Consider the following 20,489-nt stretch of genomic DNA (forward strand, 5'->3'; position numbering starts at 1 on the left):
GCTTGCCAGGTAGGGTTTGATTGCTAACAGTAAATTTCCTGAAAAAGAAGCTGGTTACCTGTTGGTTTTCCAAAACCCACATTTTATGACATTTTTTGTGCTCAGTGTTTGCTTGTGGAATTACATTAGCTAACAATTTGTCTTGGGGTTGGTTTCTATTTGCTGTTTAAACATGATGTGTTGAAAGGTGTGTGGTTTTCATTCTCAGGAATACTTTCTCAGTGTTTTCTTAAGAAAGTTATTTTTGGGGGGCGCCTGGGTGGCGCAGTCGGTTAAGCGTCCGACTTCAGCCAGGTCACGATCTCGTGGTCCGGGAGTTCGAGCGCCGCGTCAGGCTCTGGGCTGATGGCTCGGAGCCTGGAGCCTATTTCCGATTCTGTGTCTCCCTCTCTCTCTGCCCCTCCCCCGTTCATGCTCTGTCTCTCTCTGTCCCCAAAATAAATAAACGTTGGAAAAAAAAAAGAAAGTTATTTTTGGGGTGCCTACGTGGCTCATTTGGTTGAGCGTCGGACTCTCTTGATTTAGGCTCGGGTGATGATCCCAGAGTCGTGGGATTGAGCCCTGCATCAGGGTTAGGATTTTCTTTCTCTCTCCCTCTCTCTCTCTCTCTCTCTCTGTCCCCCTCTTCCCCCTCTCTCCTGCTCGTGCTCTCTCTGTCTCAAATAAAAATTTAAAAAAAGAAAGAAACTTATTTGTTCCTGTTCCTTTATGGAGGCTCTAGGAGAGAACAATTATCTTGCCTTTTCTAGCTTCTATAGGCGGCACAGGCTCCTTAGCTCCTGGCCTCTTTCTGTCTTCAAAGCCAGCAGTGGGGAGTCTTTCTCATGTGGCATCACTCTGACACTGACTCTTCTGCTTCCCTCTTCCACCCTTAAGGCCCTTGTGATTATATTGGGCCCACTCATATCATCTAGGATAATCTTCCTATTTTAAGGTCAGCTGATTAGTGGCCTTACTTCCCCTTTGTCATGTAGCCTAACATATTCAAAAGTTGTAGGATTAGGATATGAACATCTTTGGGGGCGCATTATTCTGCATATCACATAAGGTAAGGAAAAAACATTAATTTACAATAGTGCCACCAAATATAAAATGCACAGGAATAAATTTAGTTAGAAAGGTAGACTACATGAATAAAATATTAAAATACATTGAAGGACAGAAAACTAGAATAAATGGAAAGATATATCATGTTCTTGGACTGAAATACTATATCCATCACTATAAAAATGTCAATTATCTCCACATTAATTTAAGTTAGATCCCACTAAACTTATTGAGATCTTCCCAATCTCAAAAATGTGATTTTTTTTAACCAGGCAAGATAATTCTGAAGTTTTATGAGAAAAGTTAATCAAATTTGAATAGCCAGGAAACTTCTATAAGAGGAAGCCCCAGAGAGACTAGTTCTTCCTATTTTAAAGACTCACTAATCAAAATACTATAGTATTGATGCATGAGTAGTCAGACAGATCAATAGAATAGAATAAGAGGTCTAAAATAGACTTCCAAACAGACTGGAATTTAGTGTATGATAAATGTGACATTTAAAACTAGTGGGGGAAAGATAGACTATCATATGTAGTTTGGGGACAATTCTGTATCACTTGAGGTAGAAGGCAGAGCAGGAAATGTTGGGATAATGACTCATCCTTCCTAGTAAGACATATTGCAAATTGATCAAAGATTCAAATGTGAAAAATGAAATCATAATTGTGCTAAAAATATGAGAATTCTTTTTATAAAGTTGAAGACAGAAGGCCTTTCTAATAATGACCAAAATAAAGAAACCATAAAAACTTATAAATCTGACAACATCAGATAACTTTTACATTGGTACAAAACACAACCTATAAAATTGGAAGACAGATGACAAACTGGGAAGGTATATTTGCAATAACTCCATAGACAGTGACCAGAAAGAAAATACAACAGGCACTTAATTTACAAAGAACCTTAGAAAAAATGCTCAATGTCACTCATAAAGAAGAAATGTAAATTTAAACTACACTGAGATTTTATTTTATCTTTCTCCCTATCATACTGAAAAAAAAATCACAGTTTGGTAACAAATGTACTGTATACAGCCTCTCATTTATTGCTGGTGGGAGTATAAATTCATACAAGTTACTATACTGCTACTATAATCAGACAGTGTGATATTGGCATAAGGATTGGCAAGTGGATCAGTGAAATAGAATAAAGATTCTAGAAATAGTCTCACATACATATGGTCAGTTGATTTTTGACAACGTTTCCGAAGTAAGTCCATGAGAAAAGGATAGCCTTTTCAATAAATGTTGCTGATCAATTAGACAATTGCGTACAGCAGAGATCGATACATCTTGAGCTGTACCTCACACTCTATATAAAAATTAATTCAAGATGGATTAAATACTTAAATGTGAAGGTTACAGGTATGGAACTTTTAGAAGGCAACATGGAAGAAGATCTTCATAACCTTGTTCAGACAAAGACTACTAGCACGTGGAGAGCACTAAACCTAAAACAATGAATTTGACTTCATCATAGTTAAAGTCTCTTACTGATCAAAATATACCACTAAGAAAGAGAAAGGACAAGCCACTGGCTGGGTGAAAACATGCACTTGAGATATAAAGGACCTTCCCTTTGACACAGCAGTATCATGACTAGTTCTATGCCCGAGAGAAATGAGTGCATATGTACACAAAAAGACTTGCATAAAAATGCTTCTAGCAGTTTTATTCTTAATGGCACCCAAATGGAAACAAGCCAAATGCTCACAAACAACACAATGGATCAACAGACTGTGGTATATTCATAGAATAGGTTAGTAACTTGACAACAAAAAGAATGAACTATTGGTATTCACAATGACATGGATGAGCTTCAAAAACATGTCAACCTGGGTCGTCTGGGTGGCTCAGTTGGTTAAGTGTCTGACTTCAGCTCAGGTCATGATCTCATGGTTCATGGGTTTGAGCCCCGTGTCAGGCTCTGAGCTGTCAGCACGGAGCGTGCTTCGGATTCTGTGTCTCCCTCTCTCTCTCTCTCTCTCTCTCTCTTCCGCACGCTCTCTCTCTCTCTCAAAAATAATAAACATTAAAAAAATATATATCAACCTGAAGAATTTAGGCACAAAAGGGTACAAACAGTATGATTACATTTATATTAACTTTAAGAACAGGCCAAACTCTTCTACGGTGTCAGGTATCAGAATAGTGGTTGTCTCCTCATGAGGGAGGTGAGCTGACTGGGAAGGAGCATGAAGGAACTCTCAAGGTCGATATTTCACATCTTGATGTTCTAGTCTATGTCTCGATCTGGATGTGATTACATGACTGTGTATGGTTTTCAAGTTTCATGGAACTACATGCTTTCCACCATTGATACGTTTTCTTGTATGAAAATGAAATCCCAGTGAAGTATGGTTAACATAGAAAGTTAAGATTTGATAGAGCTGTGTAGCTCTATGAATGCTTACTACTTTATTCATGTACTTGAATTACAAATGGGTCATTTGTAATTTCACTTGTGAAAAATGGAAGTCATAAATGTGCTAAGAGAAAGCATAAGAGAATTCTTTTACAAATGAAGAGTGGAGGAAGGCCTTTATAACAGTGACCCAAAATCAAGAAACCACAAAAAAATGGACAAATTTTCCTTCACAAAATAACAGCATTTGAAATAGTAATAATTTTAAAAACGTGTAAAAAGGACTGGAAGGAAAGATATCTAAATGTTAAGAGTGGACTTCTTTGCATTTTATAATTATTGATGAGAGTTATTTTCTTCTTTATGTTTTTGTACACATCCCACAAATTGGCTGTATCACTTTCAGACTCAGAAGAAGAGTTTGACATGGGGCACCTGGGTGGCTCAGTCGGCTAAGTGTTGACTCTTGATTTCGGCTCAGGTCATAATCTCACCGTTTGTGAGTTCGAGTCCCCAGTCGGGCTCTGCACGGGCAGCCCAGAGCTTGTTTGGGATTCTTTCTCTCCCTCCCTCTCTCTTTGCCCCTCCCCTGCTCGCACATGCTCTCTCTCACTCTCTCTCTCTCTCTCTCTCTCTCTCAAGATAGATAAATAAACATTAAATTTTTTTTAAAAAAGAGTTAGACAACTATTTTTGTTATATCTTTGTTTTTGTGCTCTTTTCTCCATCTTATCACTTCTCTTCTTGTGTATCTCAGGCAGTGATTTTCCTTCGTTGCATGGCTGACTGCTTTATTTGTGCTCTGGAGCTGATTTCTCTTTGTTTCTTTCAGGACCACATTTCATCAATTATGTACCCTTTTTTTGCATCTTGCACATCTTCTTTACTACTTGACCAATTTTCCTTTCCCTGTAAGCATGTTTGTTACAGATCTTAATATTGTCTAACTCCTAGCTATGTAGCCACTTTGGCTTTGAAAGCAGTGTCTTTCCTTCATTACCCATTTTTTTGAGACAGCAGTGGGTATCTATCTGTTACCATCATTTTGCTGCCACCAGCTCATTTGTTGACTTTGCGAAATCTGGCTAACCTATAAGCATGATATGACGTAGCCTATCTTGAAGACCTTCTTTGTCTGCCTTAACATAACACCATTTTCTGGTGCAGAAATACCCAGCGCTTCCTAAGAGCAAAGTACAAATTCTTGATTGCCAGGCAATCAAGACTTGCCATAGTCTTGATCCAGCTGACTGTACTTCACATCCCATGGCTCCTGTACCCCCTGCATACACTCTAACCAAACTGTATTCCTTGCCATGCTCCAAGCTCTCCTTGCTTTGTTTCTCCAGGGCGTATTTATTGTTGAGGTTCCCTCCATTTTTCTCCATCTAGGTGTTTCAAGGCTGCTCTGGGAGAGAATCCAGGGCTCACCCATATTTGATTCTCCTCTCCTTGGGGGCACAGGGGAAGATTACTCTTTCCTGTCCCCTTGCAGTTAGGAAAGGTGTAACCAGGGCTTTAATCTTTAGTTCAAGAGACTGGGGAGGCAGCATGTTCCAGATGCTGGAAGAGCAAGTCTGAGAGTGATAGAGAGGAGTTCCCTTCACAGCATTGTCCTGGCTGGAGCCTTCTGGGAAAGGGGCAGTGCAGGGGAGAGGAAGGATGGGCTTTAGGTCCAGCCTGAGATAAGTAGCTGAGATATAGGGAGGGAATATGGCCTCTGTGGGGCCAGCAAGGAACCCATGAATTGTAAATACTAAATAGGTACAATGAGGAGCCTGTGTCCTCAAGTCATGAATGCTTCTTGCATTTAGAGCAGGCAAATTTTGAGGCCATTGTTTTGCCTGAGTGTCCTCATGGTGGGCTGTACTCAGAACCTAGAATGCAAAGTTTTGTGCTGGTTCTTACAGATGAGTGATGCATTATATTTTATTTTATATTTTTATTATTTAAAAAAGATTCTTTAATGTTTATTTATTTTTGAGAGACAGAGAAAGACAGTACATGAATAGGGGGAGGGGCAGAGAGAGAGGGAGACACAGAATTTGAAACAGACTCCAGGCTCTGAGCTGTCAGCACAGAGCACGATTCGGGGCTTGAGCTCACAAACTACGAGATCATGACCTGAGCTGAATCAGACGCTTAACCGACTGAGCCACCCAGGCACCCCATGATATGTCATATTTTAGATTTTACTTTTTATGCAACACTAGGTGCTAAAAATACAGGCATCTTATTTAGTGCATTATTAAAGCTATGAAGATGTTGCATTGTTAACTAAAATTAGGATTCTACTAGATTTTACCAAGAAAGGCCTTAACTGTTTTATCCAAAAGTACAGTGGCCATTTTTCAGTGTTTGACAACCCAGGGGAATGCCTACTGCATATGCCCACATGGAAAAAGATGGAATTCCTACAGTTTGGAGGAAGGCTTTTTTTTTTTAAGTTTATTTATCCTGAGAGACACAGAGACAGCATGAGTGGAGGAGGGGCAGGGAGGGAGGGAGACCGAGAATCCCAAGCAAGCTCTGCACTGTCAGCACAGAGCCTGCCTCCGGGCTCAAACTCATGAAACCATGAGATTATGTTATGACCTGAACCGAAACCAGGAGTCAGATGCTTAACAGACTGAGCCACCGAGGTGTCCCTGGAGGAAGGCTTCTGAGGGCTGTTTTGGGATGTCACAGTTTTCAGTGATGGAAATCTTTCCTCTTTGTGCATAATTCACTTAATGTGACTATTTATCATCATCATTAGCAATTACTTTGTTGTGGGGTGTTTGGTTAACTATAGAGCTCACAATGATCCAGATTTGTATCAATGATAATTTTGGTCTATACTTTTCCAATAACCAGATTTAAAAACATATTTATTGCCATGCAAATATGAATCTATTACACTACTGCAAAGTAGACATAATTTAATGCCCCTAGGATTTTAGAAGTTTTTATCATTGTTGGAAAGTAGAAAGGAGAGACCATTTGGCCAGTGAAAGTGTACTATGGTTAAAAAAAAAAAAAAAAAAGAAGCTGGAGTCCTCCCACCCTAACACCATTTAGAACAGGCAGGCTAACCCAAGAAGAGGTCAGATCTAGAATTAGCCTATGTCTTTAACATAATATTTAGTGCAATACTATGCCAAAACTAAAAACAGTTATGGAAGGCTAAAAGTAACACGAGAGTCCCCAAAGTGGTTATTCTATCTTAAGGATATTTTCCTACTTCAGTTCCATTTGGATTTTGCATTAAGCCAAACTGGAAATATTTTTAACTCAGAAAATAAAAATAGATTAGTGAATCCATACAAAATGTTATAGATCGAGAGAAGGTAGTCATGTGCATTTTTCTGAGAGGAAATTGGATATAGCTCGTTGGGAATTATTACAGATGCTGAATATTTGCTTTGCCATAATCTTGACCAAGGCAGAGAAGAAACCGTGGGAAAGTCTGAGGGTGGGTGGATGGCAGAGATTGATATGGTGGAAACCTCTGGGTTAAAAACCACTATGTGTTTTTTAAAAGAACATTTGCATTTTGAAACAATTACAGACCCACAGGAAGTTGGAGGTCCCATGTATCTAGCTTTCTCCTGTGGTTATAGTGGTTATATCTTGCTCAGCTATAGTTTAATTTTTAAGTCAAGAAGTTGACATGGATATGTGTGTGTGTATGATGTGTATATTTCTTTCACATATGTAGATTCATGTAACTACCTCAGCATTCATGATACACAACTCAAGATGCGCACCATAAAGATCTCCTTCATGCTGTATTTGTTTTATGTGTAATTTCTAGGGTTTTTAGCCAAACTTAGGAAGAGGAACAAGGAAATGTACATCTATTTCATCTTCTGGAAGTGGAGTTCTCTGTTTTGCTTTTTTATTTCTTTACTAAAAAAATTTTTTTTAGTGTTTTTTTATCTTTGAGAGAGAGAGAGAGCGCACAAGTGGGATAGGGGCAGAAAGAGAGGGAGACACAGAATCTGAAGCAGGCTCTAGGCTCTGAGCTGTACTGAGCCATCCAGGCACCCCTCTGTTTTGCTTTTTAAATGTATGTGAATAATTCTTCTTTTTTAAAAAATTTTAATGTTTATTTATTTTTGAGAGAGAGAGAGACAGAGTGCAAGAAGGGGAGGAGCAGAAAGAAAGGGAGACACAGAATCCAAAGCAGGCTCCAGGCTCTGAGCTGTCAGCACAGAGCCCGACACAGGGCTCGAACTCATGAACAGTGAGATTATGACCTGAGCCGAAGTTGGACGCTCCACCGACTGAGCCACCCAGGTACCCCTGTGAATAATTATTCTTGTACCCCAATGTTCAATAGCAGACCTAGGTACCTTATGGTATTTTATGCAGCCGCTAACATAATGGTCACAAGACAATCTTATATGTTTATTAGGATTGAAAATGCTTACATGACATAGTAAAAAAATACGTTACTCAACTATGTGCATATGTAAATATGATTACCACTATATGGAAAAACCTATTGTAAGAAAGAAAACTGTAAGTTCCCAAGATACCGAGAATGGATATTTCGGGTGTGGAATTATAACTGATTTTTTTCCCCTTTCGTGTGCCAAATTGAAAAAAAAAATGGAATCTTGAACTTTTGTAATTACAAATAAAATAAAATTTATTCCTAAAGTTCCAACTGTCTTCCAAGATATATGACATTTTGCATTGATTAGTTAACCTGTTTGTAATTGAGGAGTTAGAAAACTATCTTCAGCTTTGGTTTGTGCAAAATCAAACTGTCGGCATGGGTTTAGGCAATTACCTTGGCATCACATGGTTATCACATCTGCAGTAATAAGCCACAAAGTTTATATTTACCATGCTAAAAAAAATGGAACACATTTTATTTGGAGATTAGCAAGAAAGCTTTATAGACTCCTAGAATATCACAAATAAGCTGGCAGGAGAGGAAATGATAAAGCAGAAATATACCGAGGATGTTTAGAGGACAAGTTCAGGATAGAAACCCTTTTTTAAAATTTTATTTGAGAGAGAGAGAGAGAGAGAGAGAGAGCATTAGCAAGAGGGGAAGAGGGGCAGAGGGAGAGAGAGAGAATCTCAAGCAGGCTCCACGCTCAGTGCAGAGCTTGACTTGGGCTCAATCCCACGACCCTGGGATCATGACCTGAGCCGAAACCAAGAGTGGGACACTCAACCGGCTGAGCCACCCAGGCTCCCCAGGATGGAAAACCCTTCTTGACTTTCAAGTTTGGATGTCTCTGACTGAAGCCCTCATCTCCTTTCCAGGACACTGCTGGCTTTGAAGCCTCCATCCGCCGCGCTGGGGGTTTAGCATTCACACACAGCAGTTTTCGAGCGTGCAAATCACATACGCGGAGTATGGCTCACAAGTGTTGTCTGACGTGCTTGTGGTAGAACATGGGTGACAGGGAAGCCTGTGGAGAAATTTGAACTAAGTTCAACAGGGGAAAGCTGGATAACATTTCAAGTCAGAAAAGATTGTGCCCAAATCTGCCACTCTTTGAACGCTCTTTGCAGAATAACATTTGACTTAAGCCTATTTTATGCCTGGACCCAGCATTGTCGCTTCATGCCCATTGCAGCTGTGCCAGCTCAATACAACTATATGTATTTACTTCACTTTGCAAAATGTCCTCTTATGCCTTTGGTGGGAGGCAGGAGCCAAGGGAGCTCTCCAGCATGGAATTTTATGTGTGATACTTATTCTGCTTTAGAACTTAGAATACTTTGTGAACACTTCTAATATCGTGTGATTAGCCTCAGTCATGGTTGTTGTTGTTGTTGGTTTTTTTTTTTGTTTTTGTTTTTGTTTTTTAACTCTTGTAAGGAGATCCTTTAACACATTAGAGAGGTTTGACCTTGGGCAGATCTTGGGGAAACAGGATTCTCCTACAAGAGCCTCTTTGTGACTTGGGGGATTTTGAGAATAAACGTGTGGAACTTGCCTGCTGTCCTCACTCTCAAGGAGACCCCGGTACGTGTTGATCTCACACTCCAGCTGGGCCTTTGTGTCCAGCAGCACCTCGTACTCCTGGTTCTGCCGCTCCAGGTCACAGCGGATCTCCGCCAGCTGGTTCTCCACGTTATCGATCAGGCACTGCATCTGGGCCAGCTGTGCGCCGTACTGGGCCTCAGTCTCTGCCACAGTGCATTCCAGAGATTCTGTCTGCAGAGGAAGTGTACTCAGGAGGGCTGTATAACATAATCCCTGGGATCAGAGTGCCTGTTTCCAAAGCCTTGCTCTACCCTAGTGTAGCCTAGTGACATTCTGAAAATTACTTAGCTTCTCTGAGCCTTAGTTTTATTCTATAACAAGTGGGCAATGCAAAGTACCTATCTCCTAGGAGGGTCGTGAGGATTAAATGAGTGATATGTGTAAAGCATTTTGAAGAGTTCCTGAAAAAAAAAAAAACTTTAAAAGCTAGGTAAGAGTTATTACTAACACCCCCAAGCCCGCTGCAACCTTCAGTATACTGAAGTTGGGTATCGACTTGAGGCAGGGAGGAGCCATATAGTGGGAGTTAAGAGGCTCTGGGATTGAACCAGCTGGATCCAGCTTCCACTTTTGCCTCTTAAAAACTGCATGATCCCTGCAACTTAATCTGAATCTCAGTCTTCCTCATCTGTATAACGGGCTTAGTAAAGGGATTTATCCCATAAAGTAAGGCTCTCACAAGATGAATGCACAACTGTCATTCACCTAGTCTCCATAGGGCCTAATGTGGCACAGACAGGGGTGTTTGACTGGAACTGGCTAGTGTTATCTTCAGTTGCTGGTGGGGGTCCTCATTGTTTGGTGGGGGTCGGGGTGGGGGTTCAGTGAAGGGTCCAGTTGAGATTGGATCCTGGGAAAGTTTAGGATAGTGGTAGAATGCAGAGTTTGAATACCATTGTTTTCTATGATGGTGAGCTTGGAAACCTGGCCCGAATCAAAAGAGCTTCAGGGGTGCCTGGGTGGCTCAGTCGGTTGAGTGACCGACTTCGGCTCAGGTCACGATCTCACGGTTTGTAAGTTCGAGCCCCGCATCGGGCTCTGTGCTGACAGCTCAGAGCCTGGAGCCTGCTTCCGATTCTGTGTCTCCCTCTCTCTCTGCCCCTCCCCCACTCATGCTCTGTCTCTCTCTGTCTCAGAAATAAATAAACATTAAAAAAAGATTAAAAAAAAAAAGAGCTTCAAAACCCACTGGAATGCTCGAGTGCCTTTGGCTCAGAGGTTCTGTTCTCATTCTGCTCCTGCTCCTCCCCTCTCTCCCTGTCTCTGGAAGGTGCTGCAGGATCACACTCAAGCCCAGAAGGGACGGTCAGGGCATCCCGTTGGGACAGTACAAGCTGTTGACCTATCGCTTCTGCCCCTAGCTCAGTAAACAGCAGTATTTAGGAAAGGCAAGGAAATATACTCCTTGCACATTGGAAATGGAGACTTTCTGCCACATGAACTGTGGGGCTCTCTCCTCGGGGTTTGGAAGAGGGGATGGCATCTCGGGGCCTGACTCCTCAGTATGTGAGTGGCATACCAGGCTTTGCTGTGCTTGGAGCTCAATTTCCAGAGCGTTGGCTGTGCGTTTCAGTTCCAGGATCTCTGTCTGGCAGTCCTGCAGCTGCTCCGTGCTGCACAGCTGCTGCTGATTCAGCTCCTCTGTCTGAAACACAGGTGTGATCAGAGGACCCAAGTAAGACAGACATCTGGAAGCCTGTCACCTTCCTGCTCCAGGAGCTGACCTGAACAGCAAACCATTCTTCCACATCTCTGCGGTTGTTGGCGAGCACCATTTCATACTGACAGCGCATCTCATCCAGGACCCTGTTGAGGTCGACGGTGGGGGCAGTGTCCAGCTCCACGCTGAGTCGGTCACCCAGCTGTCCGCGAAGCAAGTTGACCTCCTGAATGGGGGAATGGAGTCAAGAGTGTGACAGGGTGGGTGGGCGGGGGAGGGGGGGGATTCACTTTGACATCCCAAGGGCGTCGCATTTCTGTTTTGGGGGAGAAGTGAGTAAAAGTGTAAAAAATCTAAAGGGATTTAGATTCAGTTGCTTGGGTTGCAATCTCTTTTCGTAGCTCAGTGTCTGCATCTGCAAATGGGTATAATAATTTTACCTTTCCCAGAGACTTATTGTGAGAGATACGAGTTAATGTTTATAGAAAGCACTTATGAAAGCCCTTGGCACATAGGAAGGTCTCAATAAATGCTATTATTATCATCAACCAATGCTCAAAGGGGAAATGTACTATATTACATCTTTCAGCTTTTCACCTTTTAGCCTCATTGATGTGAGATAATCAGATACTTCATATTTTATGATTTTAAAAAGTTTATAGGTACAGAATATTTTAAAAATTTGGCCCAAATATTGCATAAGGTGTTATCCCCTTTTTGAAATGGCCTTCACGCCCTGTGTTTATCGATAATCCAGATTTTCAAACCTTATAGGTTAGAGTTAGGTGAGCCATAAAGCCTCCAAGGAAGGCTGTTTGTGGGAGTTACCCCCTCCAGACAGCAATGACAGGTGGACAGTTTGGTTCATCCCTGTGGCACTGGCCAGGGCCATTTCACATGTACATCCAGAGACATGACATGCTGCCATGATCAGGCCCAACAGCATTAGTGCCCTGAGTACTTTTGTTCCAGCATGAGCGGTATCTGCCCAAGTTCGATTTAGGTACACAACACAGACTGTATCAGTTTGACTTTGTCCCTTCTACATTTGTTCAGCAATTTTGCCACTTTCCTCACCTCTTCGTGGTTTTTCTTAAGGCAAAGGAGATCGTCCTTCAGAGACTCCACGTGGGCCTCCAGATCGGCTTTGCACAGAGTCAACTCACCCAGGATCCCACGCAGGCCGCCAATGTCCGTCTCCAGCAGCTGGCGAAGAGACAGTTCAGACTCGTACCTTTCACGGCAAAAGAGATACAGCCAATGCTTACTTGGCTGGAGACAGTGCTGGGGATGCTGGGGAGTGACAAGAGGACTCAAGGAAGCCACATCCCAAATAATAAATGTGAGTTTTGTGAGCATTCTTAGCTTTAAAAAAGCTTATAGAGAGAATATTTGTGGTGTGTGCACACGCACTTGTGTGTGTGAGACAGAGAGAGCGAGAGAGAGAGTGAGAGAGAGGCAGTCATAAATTATTCTCAAGTTCAAATTCAACTTACTTTGACCTGAAGTCATCGGCAGCCAGTTTGCAGTTGTCAAGCTGAACAGCAAGTCTAGAATTCTCTGCCTTTGTGCACAAGATCTGGGAAGGAAGGTCGTTATATGTAATAGATGGCCCTTTGAAAGAAACCTAAATATCTATTCATTTAACAACTATGCCATTATTTATCTTTTAAAAGTCTTTATAAGAAAGTATAAAATAGCTTTCAGCCTACTTCTCTTATTAGCCATGTCACTTCATGACGAGACAAGCAGGACCAATTTATAAAAGAAATAGATAAAAAAGGTTAGTTTTTCAACGGCCTAAGACATTTTGCAATATTCCTTGACAGTTGAACTCTGATTTTTCTCCATAAGTGGTTTGTATTATGACTCTATCCCCACTCCATGAAAATAAAAATTCATCTGTAAGAAAATGATTCCTAGGGTGAAATTATGTGATTAAAACGATGACATTTCAATATCTATGTTAAAATATAAATATAAACATCCAGTGTTGCATACAGAATTAACTTTGGGTATAACACAGTTTTTCCTTACTCTCTGGACGATGAAGGTAAAAGTCTGGACATGAGAGAGTTTATTATGGCCGTCAGGGATTACTGGCATCCCCAGGGCTAATGCTGACGTTTCCTGACTTTCGGCCCACCACCCTTTCCTCTGGGTCACATTACCTCCTGAAAAGTCCCCTTTCCCTGGGGGGACTTCCATAGAATAGCCTCTTTTAGTATAAAGGTGGAGCAAATCCCAGATTGGAAGGGTGGAACATTAGGGCAATGAGACACCAGACCTTTTGCTGGAGATCTTCAATGGTGTCGAAGTAACACTGATAATCGGGGCACACCAGGGGGACCTCCCCTTCACACTGTTCTCGGATCCTACACTCCAGCTCCGCGTTCATCTCCTCCAGGCCTCGCACCTTCTCCAGGTAGTTGGCGAGTCTGTCGTTCAGGAACTGCATCGTCTCCTTCTCGTTGCTGTTGAACATCCCATCCTCACACCAAGCACCGCTCCCCACCAAGCACGGAATGTGACAATTCCCAGCCAAGTAGGACGGTGTGACACAGCCTGTTGCCAAGCGAGACCCAGATAGGAAGCTAGGGGTCTGGCCTCTGGAGGTGGCTTGGGCGCTGGGGAGGTGAGTGGTTTCCATGGAACAGGGTGAAGCGAACACACAGTCGGAAGCTGTGGCACAGGATTCAGAGGAGCAGCACGTAGGGGAGCAGTCCGAAGTCATCCTATCGAACGAAGAACCAAGACTAGTTGCAAAACTCCGGCTGACTGGCTGCCGAGGTCTCCTTCCCTCCTGAGACTTTTATACAGTCCCCCAAATGGGTATTTACGGAACAGACCGGATGTTTTCCTTATCACTGTTGGTGGCAGTTGTCATATGAACACTCATCAGGGTTGTTTGTTTGCTGAGGAAGAGTTTTATGCTTCATAAAAGAGGCATAACTTCAGGTTACTAAAAAAGGACACTATTTCCATATGCCAATAGGATAAAATGTTTGGTCCAGAATAAAATCTTCTTAGGAAGCGCTGTCCGTTTGGCAGACTTTGGAAAGATGGAGAAAATGTGGCCCCTCAGTAATTATAGGTACAACTCATTACAAATAACGAAAACAATATTCCCACACATTTTGATCCTGGGCCCTGGAAATTGTTTATGTATCCTCTTAAAATTCATATTACATCTCATTAAATGCCATTTATTTGTTTGTGCCACCATCATAAAAATGTTCCCTGTAGTTAGCAGTCTTTTCAGCGCTTTTTATGGTCTTGCTGTGCTCAGATGGTGGAGGGGTGAGGTGTGTACTGGGTTTAAAGTGTGTGTGTGTGTGTGTGTGTGTGTGTGTGTGTGTGTATGTGTGTGTGTGAACCATGTCTACCTGTGCACACATTGAAAAGTCACTTTATGTAACAGATGGGTACGATCTGTGCCCTCCAGGCCTAAAGACAAATTGGTTACCAAGATCTGGAGTTGTGATCTATGATTTCCGGAAATTTCCTTGCTTTCTCCACATTTCCTATGCCTAATTTTTATTTATTTAAAAAAATTTTTAGGGGCACCTGGGTGGCGCAGTCGGTTAAGCGTCCGACTTCAGCCAGGTCACGATCTCGCGGTCCGGGAGTTCGAGCCCCGCGTCAGGCCATCAGGCTCTGGGCTGATGGCTCGGAGCCTGGAGCCTGTTTCCGATTCTGTGTCTCCCTCTCTCTCTGCCCCTCCCCCGTTCATGCTCTGTCTCTCTCTGTCCCAAAAATAAATAAACGTTGAAAAAAAAACATTAAAAAAAAATAAAAAAATTTTTAAATATTTATTTTTGAGAGAGAGACAGAATGTGAGTGGGGGAGGGGGAGGGAGAAGGAGACACAGAATTGGAAGCAGACTCTAGGCTCTGAGCTGTCAGCAGAGCCCGATGTGGGGCTCAAACTCACGAGTCTCGAGATCATAACCTGAGCCGACGTCGGACGCCCAACTGACTGAGCCACCCAGGTGTCCCTCCTATGACTCATTTTTAGATGAAAGATATACTTTTTTTTACCTGTATCTATAATAAGAGTGAAATAAAATCTCTAAGTTACAATCTTTTAATCTCTTAGGAAACTAAACCCTCATTGGTTACACTTCAGAATAGGGGCAAGGGAGCTACAGAAGGTTTACTTCTGAGATGGAATCTGTTTTTTCTCTTATTTCTTTTTTTTTTTTTTTTTTTTTTTTTTTAGTTTTTAACTTTTATTTATTTCTGAGAGACAGAGACAGAGTATGAGTGGGGGAGGGGCAGAGAGAGAGAGGGAGACACAGAATCTGAAGCAGGCTCCAGGCTCTGAGCTGTCAGCACAGAACCCAACACAGGGCTCCAACTCATGAGCCTCGAGATCATGACATGAGCCAAAGTCAGTCACTTAGCCAACTGAGCCACCCAGGCGCCCCTTATTTACTTATTTTTTAAGGTCACAATTTCATAAAAATTTAAAATACTGGAACTGAGGAATAAAATTTTATAATGTGAGTTCCAGATCAGTGGTTCCATTGGGTGAAACCCCTGCTGCAATACCGAATGGATAGGGGTTTGAGATTTTTTGGATTCTGTCTTGAATTTCATCTCCGTTATGGAGCATAATCTCTTTCACTTTGCTTGGCGTAATTGTGGCATTTATTTCATTTTCAAAGGTGTGCAGAGCAAATTGCCTCCAGAATCGTTAACATTTTTATAAGAAAAAACCCCACTATCCTGACAAAGTGAAAATTTTCATGATCCAAAATAAACTTAATTTTTTTTTTCTAACTGTGAACACTAGGTAGCTGATAATGGAAAGACCAAAACCAAAAACAAACCAAGAGCTCTTAAATAGATGGATTTAAATAGTGTCTTAGGATATATTATTCTCCCATCCAAGTACTAACCAGGCACGGCCTTGCTTAGCTTCTGAGATCAGATAAGATGGGACACCTTCAAGGTGATATGGTCATGGACCCTTAGGGTTTATTATTCATTGAGCAGAATTGGGTTTGATTTTAGGGATTCTCTTTACATTTCAACACTTAATGCTAAACGTTCTTAGAGTGCTGATGGTATGATGATGCTGTTCTGCAGAGGACATGAGCAGGGATTCAAAAACATATTTGAAAAATACAGATCTCTGAAGGAAAATTCTGATTTACACAGTAACCTAATGAGTCAAAGGAAAAATGTGTTTGAAGAGAACCCATGTCTTGGTTGTCTGTCATTGGTTTCAGTTAATTAAAATGCAGCAATGTGCCTTTCTTTTAAAGTAACCGCAGGGGGGGTGCCCTGGGTGGCTCAGCTGGTTAAGTGTCCAACTCTTGATTTCAGCTCAGGTCATGATTTCACGGTTCATGAGTTTGAGCCCCACATCGGGCTCTGTGCTGACCACACAGAGCCTGCTTGGGATTCTCACTCTCTGCATCTCTCTCTGCCCCTCCCCTGCTCATGCTCTCTCTCTCTCTCTCTCTCTCAAATAAACTTGAAAAAAATAAAGTAACTGCAAGTAAAAATAAGTATTTCCTTTTATATTGACCTAGTTTCTATTTGTAAAATGTTGATATCTGGTTATGGGATATATATATATAGAGAGAGAGAGAGACAGAGACAGAGAGAGACAGAGACAGAGAAAGAGAGAGAGCGAGAGAGAGCACAAACATGCAGGACTATTTATTTGGGGCTTGATTAATTAGATAATGTTGTATGACAATCAATAGCCTTAGTTCCCCTCTTAGAATATTGAAATTGCCCAGAATTCATTAAAAAAAAATTTTTTTTAATGTTTATTTATTTTTGAGACAAAGAGAGACAGAGCATGAACGGGGGAGGGGCAGAGAGAGAGGGAGACACAGAATCGGAAGCAGGCTCCAGGCTCTGAGCCATCAGCCCAGAGCCTGACGCGGGGCTCGAACTCACGGACTGCGAGATGGTGACCTGAGCTGAAGTCGGAGGCTTAACTGACTGAGCCACCCAGGCGCCCCCCAGAATTCATTTTTATGGCATATCATCCTCAAAAGAAGGGAACATTGGGAATAGAGAAAAATAAACAGATGCCATTAAAGGTCATGATACAATAGCATCATTGTTTCTTCTTGAAATATGCCCGTACCTCAGAACATCCACTTACTGCTGCCACACTCGCTGATGTAAAATACAGATCTATTTTTTTTGTCAGTCTCCACCTCTGAAATCCAAACTTCCTGCCTTGACAAATACGACCCCTTTCAGTCTGATGCCAATTTACCCTTCTAGGCTAATTTCCTGATACTTTGTCTCACAACCCCAAACTGCAACCTTCCTTCCTGCTTTGTAGGTGGTGTTTCCTTGGTCCGCTGTTCTTCTGTACCCCGCCCCCCACAAACCCACATGTTAAGACAGATGAAGTGCCACTCAACTGCCTCATGTTGAGATGGGGCTTTCCCCACAGCATTTGCACATACCTCCACTGTCACGTGTTACATCCCTTTTAAAGGTTTCAGTATTTTTATGTTTCTTGGTCTTTTTTCCCTTTTTGGAAAATGTCTCTTTTTTTGAATATATATTTTTTAATGTTTATTTTATTTTGGAGAGAGAGAGAGAGAGGGGGAGAGAGAGAGAGAAAAAAAAAAGAGAGAGCGAGCACTAGTGGGGGAGGAACAGAGAGAGAGGGAGACAGAGAATCCGAAGCTGTCAGCACAAAGCTCAACCTGGGGCTCGAACCCACAGAACACCGTGAGATCATGACCTGAGCCGAAGTCAGATGCTCAACTGACTGAGCCATCCAGGCACCCCAGAAAATGTCTTTTTTTTTTTTTTTTTAATTTTTTTTTCAACGTTTTTATTTATTTTTGGGACAGAGAGAGACAGAGTGTGAACGGGGGAGGGGCAGAGAGAGAGGGAGACACAGAATCGGAAACAGGCTCCAGGCTCTGAGCCATCAGCGCAGAGCCTGACGCGGGGCTCGAACTCACGGACCGCGAGATCGTGACCTGGCCGAAGTCGGACGCTTAACCGACTGCGCCACCCAGGCGCCCCAGAAAATGTCTCTTTTAAGATAAGTATATCTTATTTGTCTTCTTCTTATCCTCAGCACTTGGGACATAATATAATAGGCCTTCAGTAAATGTTTGCTAAAAATATAAGCCTTTGGCTCAGTAGAGGTTTCTGTTTTGACACATAATTGCTTACAAAACAATTGAAAGCTAAAGGGCAAGGAAGGTTAGCAGAGGATAAAGAGCAATGTCCTGGTGGTCATAATGGTTACATTTTATTCCAGTTCCAGTGTTGTTACTAACTAGCTGTATTGTCTTCATCTAGACCTGTAACTCCTTTGAGTCTTAGTCCTTGCTGTAGGGAAAAATAGTAACCCGTCACTTCTTCTTCTTTTTTTTTTTTTAATGTTTTTATCTATTTTTGAGACAAAGAGAGACAGAGCATGAGCAGGGGAGGGGCAGAAAGAGAGGGAGACACAGAATCCGTAGCAGGCTCCAGGCTCTGAGCTGTCAGCACAGAGCCTAATGCGGGGCTCGAACTCACTGACTGTGAGATCATGACCTGAGCTGAAGTCGGACACCCAACCGACTGAGCCACCCAAGGCACTCCTGTAATGTGTCACTTCTACATGGAATTGTCAAGGCATAAACAACCTGCATATCTTTCACTTTATAAAAGTAGTAAAATTTAATGGCAGTGTAAGGTCTCCAGCTGATCCATCTTGGTTCCCAATAACTCCATAATTGTTAAGTACCTATTCTTTTTGTTCCTCCAATTTTTTTCAGTTGAGATGAAATTTATATATATTGAAATGCAGTTTTGGCAAACACATGTACCTCTGTAACCCTCACCCCAGTCAAGATATTTGACATTTCCAGGATACCAGAATGTTCCCGTGTGTCATTTTTCACTCAGTGCCCACCTCCCAAAGGGAAACAACGCTCTGATTCCTTTTACCAGAGATTGGTATTCACTATTCGTGGGTTTCATAAGTAAAATCACAGGGTGCATCCTTTTTGTATCTGGTTTCTTTGGCTCAACATCATAGTTTTTTTTTGTTTTGTTTTTTTTCAACGTTTATTTATTTTTGGGACAGAGAGAGACAGAGCATGAACGGGGGAGGGGCAGAGAGAGAGGGAGACACAGAATCGGAAACAGGCTCCAGGCTCCGAGCCATCAGCCCAGAGCCTGACGCAGGGCTCGAACTCACGGACCGCGAGATCGTGACCTGGCTGAAGTCGGACGCTTAACCGACTGCGCCACCCAGGCGCCCCTCAACATCATAGTTTTTATTTCATCCCTGTTGTCATGTGTACCAGAAGTACAGTATTTTATTTTTTTAAAGTTGCTGAGGAGTATTTCATTGTATGAATATGCTGTCATGTGTCCTTTCTCCTTTGGACAAACATTTGGAGTGTTTCTTACTTGGGGCTGTCATGAATAAAACTCCCATAGATATTCTTGTATATATATTTTTGTGGATATATATTTCATTTCTTTCGGGTAAATATTTAGGAGAATCATTGTGTCATGGAATAGAAGTAGAGCTTCAAAATGTATTTACTTAGTATTTTTGTTTATATTATAAAGTGGTTTATTATTTAATTTTTTTATTTTAGATAGAGAACACAAGTAGGGGAAAGGGAGGGGGAGAGAGAGAGAGAGAGAGAGAGAGAGAGAATCCCAAGCAGGCTCCATGCTCAGTGTGGAATCCCAACACAGGGCTTGATCTCACAACTGTGAGATCACAACCTGAGCTGAAATCAAGAGTCAGACGCTTAACTGACTGAGACACCAGGCACCCCGATTTATTTATTTTTAAAGTTCAATTTATTTAAACTAAAGAACCAAAACAAAACAGTTCACCCATTTTTTTCTACTTCCCACCTCCCTACCTTTGGGAACGAATCTGTTCTCCATAACTATGAACTTGGTTTTATTTATTTATTTGTTTTTGATTCCACATATGACAGATCATATGGTATTTGTCTTTCTCCATCTGATTTTTTTTTTTTTTACTTAGCATAATGCCCTCGAAGTTCATCCATGTTACTGCAATGGGAAGATTTCATTCTTTTCTTATGGCTGAATAATATGCCATATATATAGGTTTCTATTTCTTGGCTATTGTAAATAACGCTGCAATTAACATGGGAGTGCATATATCTTTTTGAGTTGATGTTTTCATTTTCTTCAGACAAATACACAGAAGTGGAATTGCTGATAGTTCTATTTTTAATTTTTTGGGGGGAACTTCCATAGTGTTTTCCAATTTACACCATTTTACATTCTCATCAAAAGTACATGAGGGTTCCCTTTTCTCCACATCTTACCACCACTTGTTATTTCTGATCTTTTTGATACCCGCCATTTTGATTGATGTGAGATGGTATCTCATTGTGGTATTGATTTGCATCTCCCAGATGATTAATGAGGTAAACAT

The 20,489-nt window shown here is 41.7% G+C and overlaps 1 protein-coding gene and 1 long non-coding RNA gene across 7 annotated transcripts in view; one reads left to right on the forward strand and one right to left on the reverse strand.

The window, feature by feature from the left end:
- The window catches only part of LOC121044970 (uncharacterized), a 149,969-nt gene extending 136,981 nt beyond the window's left edge, over positions 1–12,988 (forward strand). For all 6 annotated transcript variants that reach the window (XR_005797555.1, XR_005797556.1, XR_005797558.1 and 3 more), the window contains 2 exons: positions 11,069–11,332; positions 12,171–12,988. This is a non-coding gene — a long non-coding RNA (uncharacterized LOC121044970). The remainder of the gene's footprint in view (positions 1–11,068; positions 11,333–12,170) is intronic.
- On the reverse strand, positions 8,723–13,820 carry KRT40 (keratin 40). Its single transcript, XM_040497484.1, has 7 exons — positions 13,360–13,820; positions 12,569–12,651; positions 12,150–12,306; positions 11,137–11,298; positions 10,932–11,057; positions 9,363–9,583; positions 8,723–8,831 (listed from the first exon to the last, which is right to left on the reverse strand). Exons 1-7 carry the CDS (start codon positions 13,804–13,806, stop codon positions 8,732–8,734), a joined length of 1,296 nt encoding a protein of 431 aa, XP_040353418.1. The 5' UTR covers positions 13,807–13,820; the 3' UTR covers positions 8,723–8,731.
- Between the last annotated feature and the right edge of the window lie 6,669 nt (positions 13,821–20,489).

This window comes from Herpailurus yagouaroundi, unplaced genomic scaffold, assembly GCF_014898765.1.
Source record: "Herpailurus yagouaroundi ecotype Mexico unplaced genomic scaffold, PumYag 189, whole genome shotgun sequence".
NCBI classification, from domain to species: Eukaryota; Metazoa; Chordata; class Mammalia; order Carnivora; family Felidae; genus Herpailurus; species Herpailurus yagouaroundi.